General features: G+C 50.2%; 1 protein-coding gene across 1 annotated transcript in view; it reads left to right on the top strand.

Moving 5' to 3' along the window:
* MRM1 (mitochondrial rRNA methyltransferase 1) overlaps positions 1-12,025 on the top strand; it is a 19,436-nt gene extending 7,411 nt beyond the window's left edge. Inside the window, exon 5 of the mRNA XM_045488170.1 lies at positions 11,365-12,025. Coding sequence (XP_045344126.1) covers positions 11,365-11,384 — 20 coding nt within the window. The 3' untranslated portion in view covers positions 11,385-12,025. The remainder of the gene's footprint in view (positions 1-11,364) is intronic.

Here is a 12,025-nt window from a genome sequence, read left to right as displayed (position 1 = left end):
TGATGCATACAGGCTGCTCAGCAAGTATGGTTAAATACACAGGAGCTGGGGCAGCTGTGGCTGTGGGTATGAAGGCAGAGGCAAGGTGGAGGTCCATCCTCTGCAGGGCAGGGTAAGGATGACCCTGAAGAGCCACATTTAAGAACGTGAGACTGACTGTTAAGTAGCTCTTGCTTTGAGTTCCAATTCTGACTTGCTGGTAGTGTAAATATGGACATATCCCTTAACTTTTCCAACAGACTCCACTTCAGAGGATCAGAGTGCGGATTAAATGAGCTCACTCATGTAAAGCCCTCAGCCCAATCCTGGAGGAGCATGGCAGCTGTTTTTGCAGCACCTGAGCTGCATGGGCTCCGCTGTCCTGCCACCCTGGCCTCAATTTCCCCATAGACTCTAAGACATATTTCAGCTGCAATACACAAGGAGATGTACTCCTGAGAGCAGCTGGAGGGGGTTGGAGAGGGGAGGGTGTTGGAATGACATTGGCAAGATCCTCCTTTGTCAGGCCTCCCCAGCCAAGAGGGAAAGGATCTCAGAAGGTTGGTATTCCAGAACAGCTGAATTGTGGCCAGCACCCCAGCCCCTTGCAGGGCTGGAAATTTGTTTGGTTGGGTTTTGGCAGGAGGGGAAATTGCCAGCTCCTTTCCCGAGGCTGAGGTCCTAAACTAGACCCTCCCCCATCACTCTTGCAGGGCCAGGCGCCAGGGATCCCCACAGTTTGTAAATGTAATCAACCTTGAGGTCTCCGGCTTCCACAGGTGCAATTAGCATGCCCATCTGCTAATCCCTGATTAATGATGTTTACAAACATGGGACTCCACTCACAGAGTTGCTCAGCCCCTCCCTCTAGGGCCTGGAGGCAGGGCTCTTCCTAACACACACCCCTCCGTAAACACACATACTCTTTCAGGGCTGTGCTCCTCTCCCTCCCCTTTCCCAGGCAGGGGGCAGAGCTGGAGTCCCTCCTTGGAGTCACCTGGCCCAACTCTCATTGCACCCATGGAAAGAAGATCCGGAGAGAGCACACAGGGAGACCATGAGGTTTGGTGGTAGGGCTAGGCTCCTCTTCTTCCCTCTTTCTTCCCCGTTCTGGAACCTCTGGGTACATGGGTGGGCCCGCTGCCTTTATTCACCACACCGGCTCCAGCTCTGGGGCTACACATACATGTCTCTCTGCATGGAGGGTCCCAAGGGTTGGGATCCTCTACCTGTTCCCAGACAGAGGAACATTCCCACTCCGCCCACCTTCCCGCTGAGGACTCTTGTGGGCCCACGCCAAAAAGCACAGTAGCAAAAATATTAAGAATGCAGACTTCTGAGTCAAGAAGGTCCTGCCTCCAAATGTTGACTCTACCTCAGGCCAGTCACTTAATCCAATCGAGCCTCAGTTTTGTCACCTATAAAATGGAGATAAGGATAGTAGGTACTACTACTACAAACATAGTTTGTGATGATTCATTACTGGATTTAGGAAATTGACTTGGCATAGTGCATGGGACATAGTAGGTGCTTAATAATACAAGCTTTTTATTGTAGGGAAGATGATGATGATGATGAAAATGAACAGAAGCATCTGAAGCTACAAAGATGCCCAGGGACTTCCTCTTCTCCTCTCACCCTCCTCTCTGGGGAGAAGGGCAGGTCCCAGCTCATTACTGGTGGGGGCTAGGGTGGAAGTGTCAGATTGGAATCACTCCTGGGTCTGTTCACAGCTTCCCTGTTTCATTAACACCTCCCTGGTGGTCTTCAGCTCATCCTCCTGGGGGAGGTGCTCCAGAAAGTTCTCACTACCCCCCACTCAGCCAGAGCTCAATGTGCCCCATTCCTAGATCTGGAATCAGATGCACATAGAGAAGGTTTTATGTGGCAGAGAGGTGGCCACTGGCCAGGAGGCTGTCACTATCCCCTCCCCTCAGGGTCCTGGAGGCCTGGTCAGGAGACATAGTACCTGGGGCTGCCTCTTTCTTTTTCCTCCCCATCAACCTCTCATCAGTAAATTCTAGTCACCCAGCCCCACTGCATCCCAATCTGGACACTTCTTCCTTTCAAATCTGTGACTTGATGTGAGCAGTACCAGCTTGGGTTCTAATCCTGGTTCACCTTTTCCCAGCTGGATGACCTAAGGAAAATCGCTTATTTTCCAGGACATTCAGTTGCTTCTGTAAAAACAGGGACACCATACCTATAGCAGGGTAGCACAGGGCTCAGAAAATTGTAAATTCTCAATAATGCAGCCATTGTTATTTTGCAGGCACAACAACTAATCTCTGAATTATATTTTTAAATCGCAGAGCCCTGTTTAGCCAACTGGGGTGGGTGGGGGAGCAGAGCCATGTTTAGAGAAGCTCCAGTTAATTGTCCCAGTTTCTTCCCCAGACTGGGAAAAAGGAGTGGGGCTGGGCAATGAATTAGGACCAGGAGATTACTATCTTGGGCTCTGGGAAGGCTGCTTCTAAACAATGTTCCTCTCCAGACACTCCAAGAAGGATTCTGATGGAAATACTATGCCCTCTCTGTCACAATATTCCATTTCAGAGGAGACCCTTCACCAGCTGTGGGCCAGGAAGGAGGGGCTGGGCCCAGCTGCCCCCTGCCCCAACCCTGCAGCTGGCTGAACTTGGCTGGCCCTGCTTTCTCCTGCCACCTCTGTACTTCCTCTTCCCTTCAGGCTCCCAGCTCTTTTGCTGAGGTTTGTAGGTGTCAGAAGAGAGACTCCATGAGAAGTGTCACCTTTTGTGGTTGATCTGTAGTCTCAAAAAAAATGTCAGTTGGCTGAGCAGTTTCCTCTAGAAAGAAGAAACCAAGGCACAAGTCTGCATATAAGGGAGGTGGCAAGACAGTGGGCTTTGTCCCTTCTTGCAAGTAACCCCCAAGCCCCCACAGGCCTCTGTGGAGCAGACATGAAAGCCCCTCCCACCTCTAGGAATCCCCACTCCTGTCTTTTACATAATCAAGGCAGGAGTTGGCTTCACTCCTTTTATATTCCCAGGTCTCAGCCCAGGGCCAGGCACATACTGGGTATTTAAAAATCACAGATAAGCACATAAATGGGTCCTGAGGTTGGAGACTAACTGCCTCTCCCTCCTTTTCTCTATTGTGGGTTGGAGGCAAATAGCTCAATTCCAGCTGGCCCTCCCCTTCCACTTTTGGAGAAGACAATACACAAATGATTCCCTAGCCACAGCTGCTCTTGATTCTCTGCAACAAAGGAGCTAATCGAGAGTGAGGGGATGCTCTGTAGAACCCTTCAGCCCTCGACCCTGCTGAGACCCATCTGTATCCAGGCCCTGCACAGATGCCCTTCCCATAGAAGGGGGGACTAGCTGGGGGTCAGGCACAGCAAGGGGCAGGATCTTGTTTGAATCAGAGCCCTGATACCAGCACACATACTTAGAACAGTCTCACTGCGGTGGGTATGGGACCCTGAAGCCATGTGCACAGCAGGGTGATGGGTGATGATGATGATGGTGATGATACTAACATTTATTATGTACTTACCATGTGCTAACAGTTTTAGGTGCCTTGTCTCATTTAGTCCTCATGATGCTTTGGGGTAGGCACTGTTATTACCTTTCGTTTATAGATAGGAAACTGGGGCCCAGAAAGGTTAAGTAACTTACCTAAGGTCATGCTGTGACAATCAGAAGGGTTTGTAGGGGGTGGGGGATGGAAGGTGGGGAGCTGAGCTTAGAAGGAGAGAGCTTCCAGCTCAAGCATCAGCTAGGAGGCCTTCAGTTGAGGAGGCCAAATCTGCACACAGCCACCCTCCCCCCACCCCCACAGCACTAAACCCTCCCCCATGTAATACCCCTAGCCCTTCTCTCCACTCCACTTCTCCTGAACCATCCTGACAATCTCTAAGTGGGGCATCCTGCAGAGGGGGGTGGGGACCATGTCCTTCAGCTTGCCACGTGGCTGTGGGTGGTATGCCCCAGCTGGAGGTCAGAATACACAGCTCAAGCTACTGTGGGGTGCAGTAAAGAGCCTGGACTCCCAGAGACACCCAGATTTAGGTTTAAGTCCTGGCCCTGCTCCCAAACCAAGGCTCAGGCCTTGGTCCAGTTTCTTAACCTCTGAGCTTCATTTCCTTTCTGTAAAATGGCACCAGTAATCTTTCTCCCAGGGTTGTGCTGGGGCCTGAAAAAAGGTGCTCACGGCACATGGTAGGCCTTCAAGAACTCTTCCCAGCCTGCCTCTTCCTTCTTTCTCGGGGCTTCCATCTGTGTCTGTCTCCTTGCCTTCCTAGCTTGGGGTCTGGTGCCTCCCCTCTCTCAGCTCTGCCTGTTTTTTGATGATCTCTGTCATGTCTGCCTGTCACTGGGGGCTCCCTGTTGCTGCTCCCTTTCTAGGGCTCTGTCTCTATACCCTTTCTGCCCCTCTCCTCTCCTCTCCCTTGGCTCCTGATACCCTGGGGGCTGATCGATGGCAGCCGCTGGTTATCGATTGGAGTGGGCGTCCAAGTGTGGCTGCTGGAGGCCGGTATTGATGGACAGGATTGGTGCCCAGGCTGGGCGGAGTGGCAGTTGGGGAGCCTGGGGCTGCAGGGGAAGTGGGGCTCCCCCTCCCCTGCCAGGACCTGGGATGGGAGTCCTTAAAGCTGCAGACCCTGCCACTAGGATGGGGGTAGAGGATGGGACAGAAGGTCTCTGAGGACAGAAGGCCAAGGCTTGGCTCATGCTGTCACTTAACAAGATTTACTGAGCACCTACTATGTGCCAGCTGGGGATATTAGCAGTAAGCAAGTCAAAAATCAATAAGTAAAGTTATGTAATGTGTTATGCAGGAAATAGAGCAGAGGGAAAAGGGTATGGAAGTGCAGTGGTTGGGAGAAGGTGCTGTTTTAAATGGTGTAGTGAGGGAGGGGCCTCCTTGAAAAGGTGACCTTTTAAGTAAAGACCTGAGGAGAGTGAAGGAGCAAGCCATTTGAGAGCATTCTGAGCAGTAGAAACACCAAATAAATGCAAAGACCCCCTGTCGGGGGCCATGCTTCATATGCTCTAGGCTGGGGGTATGGTGTGCCTGGAGTGGGGTGAGGGATAAGGAGAGCAGGAGGAAATGGGTAGGAGAGGGAATGAGGGCAGGGGCCCTATAGGGCTTGGAGTGGACAGTCAGTCCGGGGATGACAGTTGTCCCAACTCCAGTCTGAGAGGCCTGAGCAGCTTCCACCAACGGTAGCTTCCAGAACATGGTTCTGCTGCTTCTGAAACTCCATGTGTGGAGTTTCACACCAATATCCCAGGCCCTTCACTGCTTGGTCAATGAGATAAATGCTCACAGGTTGGATTCTGTGGTTGAGTTGAGAACTATGAGGCTCAGAGACATTTGGCAACTTGCCCCAGGTCATGAAGGAAATAGCAGAGCTGGGACTCAAATCCAGTTCTGTCTGACTCCAAAACCATTGCTTTTTCCTTCTTTCCTGGTTACCATCTTAACCATTTTTAAGTGGATAATTCAGTAGTTAAGTTTACTCACATTGTAGTACAATAGACCTGCAGATCTTTTCCATCTGAAACTGAACCAAAACTCTGTACCCATTAAATAAGAACTCCCCACTCCTCTTGCCCCAGCCCCTGACAACCATCACTGTATTTTCTATGTATCTATGTATGTGACCTTTTTTTTTTTTAATGTTTATTTTTGAGAAACAGAGAGTGCAAGAAAGGAAAGGGCAGAGTCGGGGGGACACACAGAATCTGAAGCAGGCTCCACATTTTGTTTATCCATTTATTGGTTGACTGACACTTGGGTTGCTTCCATGTCTTGCCTATGGTGAAAAATGCTGCAATGAACATGGACGTACACGTATCTCTTTGAGATCCTGTTTTCAGTTCTTTTGAATATATACCTAAAAGTGGGGTTGCTGGATCTATCTTTATTTTTTTGAGGAACCTACATATTGTTTTCCATAGCATCTGTAACCATTTTACCCTCCCTCCATTTTACCCTCCTAAAGCAACAGTGCCCAAGGGTTCCAACTTCTTCACATCCTCACCAACACTTGTTATTTTGTTTTGTTTTGTTTTGTTTTTTGATAGTATTCATCCTAATGGGTGTGAGGTGATATCTCATTACTGGTTTAATTTCCTTAATGACTGATGATGCTGAGCATATTTTCCTATGCTTATTGGCCAAGTGTATATCATCCTTGGTGAAATGTTTATTCATGTCCTTTGCCCAATTTTTAATTAGGTTATTTGTTGTTGCTGTTGTTTGTTGTTGAGTTGTAGGAATTCTTTATATTTTTTGGATATTAACCCCTCATCAGATGATGATTTGCAAATATTTTCTCCTATTCTGTAGATTACCTTATCACTCTGCTGATTGTGTCCTCTGATGTACAGAAGTTTTAAATTTTGATTTAGTCCTATTTATCTATTTTTTCTTTTGTTGCCTGTGCTTTTGCTATCATACCCAAGAAACCATCACTGAATCCATCCAAAATTATTGTTTTTAACTACTTCTCTCCACTGTCAGGAATTCTGCCAACACCTTTAGGTCAAATTGGGCAGGCAGTGACCCAGAGGGCAGGGCTGGAACCAGTGGGAAGCTCAGGGAGACAGCAGCTCAAGCTAACAGAATTCCAGAGGCTGAATGGGGTACTTTGGAGGTAGTGAGGTCCCTGTCACTGGAGGAATATAAGCACTCAGATGACCATTCAGGTAGGATGTTGCACAGAAACTTCAGGTGGAGGACGTTAAGGTTGGGTTGATGGCCTCTGATCTCTTGTAGAATTCAGCAAGGAAGGAGGGGGAGCTCAAAGCTTGCCAGTGAAGTGGGGTGGGGTGGGCAGGATGGCAGCTGACAAGTGTACCATCCTCTGTGCCTGGGGAAGTCTTGTATTGGGATCTATGTGTGGAGGAGATTCCCTGAGTTCTTGTCATGCTGGAGCCTAAACCCAAGCTCTGACCCCAGATGGCCCAAGTATCTTGGACCCCTGGGCTGGAAGATAAGAGAGATGAAGATGTGGCTCCTTCATCACCTATGAGGGGCTGCTTGTGAGCCAAATGGATGAAACAAGGACTTAAGAGCCTGGTAGACCTTGATTCAGGTACTGCCTGAGGCACTTGCTGGCTGGATGAATTTGGGCAGTCTCTTTGACTTCTCTGATACTCATCCTCATCTGAGCAAGGGGCTGCCACCTCTCTTATAGGGTTTTTTGCAGAATGACAATAACAGGTGGCTGGAGCCTGACACATCCTCAGTGAACTCCAGTGATTGCATTTAAGCACTCATAATTGCCTCTCAGCACCCTCCAAAGCCAATAACCCTGAATGGGCTATATATTCCCTACCCTCTGGTGACCACTTCCCACTGTTCTTGGCCCTGGCCAGCCCCTCATTCCTTTTGAGGGCAGGGAAATCCAGACTCCTGGATCCAGAACGCAGCTCAGCCATGACAGATACCTGAGCTGGACCAGGGGCCCTCTCTGGGCCTTGTGGGAAGTGCTGGATGGCAGTCTGATATCCTGTCTGTTGGTCCTCTGTCTCTGCCTGTCCCTGTGGCTACTAGGCCTGGAGCTTCCTCACTCTGGTTGTGCAGTCTTTCCCAGCCAGCCCTGCATTCTGTGACCTGACTCATCTCCCACGTTGCACCCAGAAATTTCCCCCACATTACCCCCAGCCCAGCCCATCATAGAGAAAAATCAAATCTCATTAAAGGCCATTGATTTTCCTCCAAATTTGCTGTGAGTACACTTCGAGGCTTCTCAGTATTACTGTCGGTTCCCATCTTCAACCCCTCAACCACCACCATAGCTTCCTCAGGGAAACTGAGGAGCATTGGGCTGGCAGGCAATAGGGAGTGTGAGAGGTTGTAGATACTGTCTGCTGGAGCCTCCAGCCCACTCTGGCCCTTCAGCGTGGCAAGACCCTGAATATGGTACTGATTTATTTCTCTGCCTGGTTACCCCCATCTTAGGCAGAGGGGTATGTGTTTCTGCGTGTGTATGTCTGTCCTTGTGTGTTGGTGTGTGATTTTGTGTCTGCATGTGTGTCTGTGGGTGTCAGCACTGTGTCTCTGTGCACCTGTGTCTATTTCTATATCTGTGTGTGTGTCTATAAGTGCGTGTGTGTATCTGCATGAATGCAGTGTTGAGTGGAGGTCTTGGCTTGCAGTTGATCTCTGAATGCTGTGCTGCCCATGAAACAGCCAGCCTGAAGAAGGGACTTGACTTGGGATAAACCCAAGATATGGTTCTCTTCCTAGGGGTCAAGGACTAGGTAGGGCTCTGGAGGAGGAGGGGGCACAGGCTTCTCTGCCCTCTCGCATTCACCCCTGCTGTCCCTTTGTCATCTTGGAAATGGGGCACCTTGCTGACTTTGTTGCAGTATTAGGTTTGGGGTTTGGGGGCTGGTGGGAAAGATTCCCAACCTAATGTTGGAGGCGGGCACAAATTCTTCCCCTCCTCCAATCTGAACTAAGAGTCCCAGGTGGGCATGTTTAAGTCAAATGGCCATATATTCACCTGGTGAGTCTGGAGAGAGTAGGTTAGGAGAGAAGATGGGCAGTGAGGGTGCCAGGGAGGCTTTGTGACATGGAAGGCATTCCTGTCTGCCCGGGTCATGTTCCTAGCATAAAGTCAAACACCAAGGCCAGCCTTAATGGGGGAAAAAGTCATAAACAGGGCCCTTTGGCTTTTGGAGGGTGAAGTGACTTTCAGCTTGGCTATAGGCTGGGCCACTTGCCTCTAGCCCACCTGCCAGGGCCTAGAGGTCAGCCATGGTGCTGGACTGGCCTTCTAAACCCTAGGACACGGCTGAGCTACCCCAAGGAGCAGCCTCAATGGGGCCTCCTATAAATTTGGGGGTGGAATGGTCCCTGGTTATGCGTCCTCAATGAAGCCTCACCCACTACCCATACCCCAACCCTGTGCAAGACATGTCAAGTTCATGACTGTGAATGCATGTTCTCCCAGAGGCCTCCGCCAGGGAGCTGGGAGCAGCACTCTGGGTTCTGGGGACAGGCCAGATTTATGGCACTGGGAGAAATATTTAGGCCTGAGACAGTTTGGTTGTGTTAATTATGGAAATCTAAAGATAATCTATATTTAATGCTGAATTTTGTCAAATTTGCTAAAGAATTAGGGGAGCGTGTGCAAACAGTGACACTTCAATGAAGAACAAGGTGCAATTAAACTCTGAAATTTACAGTGGAATAATTGGAGAGCATGACAAATATAGTTATCAGCAGCAACTAATTAGGGGTCTGCTCGAGGTTTCTGGGCTTGATTAATCTCGCCTGGATGCTAATAAGTTATGCTGGGCAGCTGATACTATTTGTCGCCTCCTACTTTCCACCCTCTCTCCAGAGCTCTTGGGGATTGGGGATGTGACCCATTCGGTCCTTCCCTCTGTACAGCCTGGCCTAAAGGGGGAGAATAAGGTCACCAGAGCTCCTATGCTGAGACCCCCTTCTCCAACTAAGGATGGCATGGACACCTTGAGTGGCATGCCCCTGACCAGGCATCCTGGGGTCTTACTTGAGACTTGTTGGGATTGGGGGAAAGAGGGTTGGGGCTGAGTTTTGGGGTCTAGCTGGGCTTCAGTGGGTCATATTTCTTCCCTCCCTGTTGACATGGCTCAGCCTGACTCCCACCTCTGTCTTTTACTCTACACCTCATGGGAAGGGTCAATGAAAGCCCCTGACTCCGACTCAAGAGAGGTCCATACAACCGTTCCTTGGCCAAACACCCACCTCCTCTTTCCCTGCCAGGTCTCTGCTAATCTTCCTTACTGCTGATTGTGGCCAAGCCTTAGATCCACTGACTAAAGCTTAGGCCTGTGCTGGAGCTGTTATCTAGCTGGAGTGTGGCCAGTACCCTGGGCATTGCTGCCAGGTCCAGCTGTGAAGCTAAAGCCATCCCCTTCCTCTCTCTGTCTCTCATCTTGTCTCTGATTCTCTCTGCCTCATGACCCAGAAACTTCCCTGGTCTCTGTGTGACTAGTCGGGAGTCACCCCTCAAGAACTCTCTTCTCCATTGCCCACCTTTCCCTCAGAAGTTCTCCTGTCAGGTCCCCCACCTGGGGTCCTCCAGGGCCATATGCATGCTGAACAGTCCCCCTTTCATCTCCTGCCTTTGCTCAATGTTGTCTGGCACAGGATGGGAACTCCAACTGGCAGCCTCAGAGGAGGTGAGTGAATCTAAAATGGGAAGTTGAATGAACGGCTTCTTTGTGGATGTCTTCAGTATGCCAGAACTCTCCAAGCGTGAGCGTGAGTGTGTGTGTCATAGGAGACTGGGACCCTGATATGGCTGGTGGAGAAGATAGCTGGGAGAAGGTGCAGGAGGAGGACAGGGGCCTCCAGAATGCCTCCCTGTGGTATCTGGGCCAGAGTGGTCCTACTCCTGGGAGAAGGAGCCATTGCTTCCTTGAGACCTCCGTTTCTCTTCCTGCTTGTGATCTGAAGAGTTTTGAGGTCAGATGCCCCTGGGCATGTGTCCCCGCCTTAGGGATCCTGGGCTGTTCCTAACCATGTCAAGTCTTGATTTCCTTCTTGTGGAACAGGGATAATTACTTCAGGGCACTTGTCCCCAGGGTTACCAGGATCTCCAGAAAAGGGCGAGGAGCTGAGCAGGCCCTCAGTAAATGGGGCTCCCTCCCCGCTGCCTCTCTTCTTCCTTCTATCCCTCCCCTCCCCCAAATCTGAATTCCCTGAGGCTTGCACGGTTGTCCCTGTGGCTGTCAGACTCCTCCACCAGAGGGCGATAGGTGCTGCGGGCACAAGCAAAATGGACCCCAGTATAGGCTGCATCCACAATGGGCCTGCCTCGCCTGTGCTGTCTCCTGAACTTCAGGGCCGGAAGATTTGAGGTCAGGGAGTATTTTGTTCCCTTCTATGCACAGCTAACACACTCTAAGATTTGGGCGAAAATTAGAGAACAAGCTTCTTAACGTTTGTACACTGCAGCAAGTTTACCAGTCACCACTGAGGTCCTGAGTCTCTGGGGCAAGGCTTAGTTGGCCCATTTTACAGATGAGGAAATATGAATTGGTCATTACTTACGTTTGCAGAGACTGGCAAGTCACAAGTGCAGAATGCATTGGATAAACCAAGGCTCAGAGCAAATTTGCTGAGGGTGAAGTGGCTTGTAAGAGGGGAGTTGGGACTCAAACCTGGGCTTCCCTGACTTCTAAGTTAGCAACTTTTCCTCTGACCCAGTTTTTCTGATCAATCAAGACTCTGGTCTAATCCCTCCTTGTCCTGTCACAGCTCCTGCTTCTGAGGCAACTGGAAATGGTGCCTTAGGCTTCAGACTCCAGCCTCCAAATCCTAGGGGTTGTGTGTCCGTGGATAGATCACTAGCTCCTCTGAGCCACAGCTTTCTGTAAAATGGTCAGGTGATGCTTACTCTCTTCTTTGCAGGGTATTATGGGATGAAATGAGATGATGGACACAGAGACCCCTCTCCCCTAGGATGGGCTCCCTGTGAACCTGGGCTGGACATTCCCCCAGGGACTCTTGGTCTGTCACTTAGAGCTGAGAGGAGGAATGCAATACCTGCAGGTCGCCTTCAGCCTTTCTCTGGGGGGCTCCTTTCTCAGGAACCTCCAGCCCTTGCAGCTGCTAGAAGTGATCGGGCTCCGTTGCTATGGCAACGAGGGCCAGCCGCCTGCAGAGCCTTCCCGTGCCAGCCGCCTTGACCTCACTTAGGATGATTACCTTTCGGCAAATAAAATAATTGTGTTAATAAAGAGGCTGTTCGCCCCCTCATCCCCCACCCCGCTTGGCCTGTTCCCCATCCCCACCCCGGGGAGAAAGAGAGGCTTCCCCCACCCAATTACCCCTGGCCTGTGGGATGCCTTACTCTTAAATAAGTTGTTGACGGAGATCCTGGCTGGGTTTTAATTTTTGCTGATTTTAACCACCTCCCATCCTCCCCATCTTGCTTGCTGCCTTCTTGCCTCTACGTCTTTGTTGAAGTTGTACAGTTGAGTTAATATGACTCTTCTGTCTTCCTTCCATGGGGCTTTGAGCACCCACTGGGCCTCCCAAGCTATTACAATAATAAATTCTACTTACTGTG

The sequence above is a fragment of the Leopardus geoffroyi genome, chromosome E1, assembly GCF_018350155.1.
Source record: "Leopardus geoffroyi isolate Oge1 chromosome E1, O.geoffroyi_Oge1_pat1.0, whole genome shotgun sequence".
Taxonomy (NCBI): Eukaryota; Metazoa; Chordata; class Mammalia; order Carnivora; family Felidae; genus Leopardus; species Leopardus geoffroyi.
This window is presented reverse-complemented; position numbering and strand designations above follow the sequence as displayed.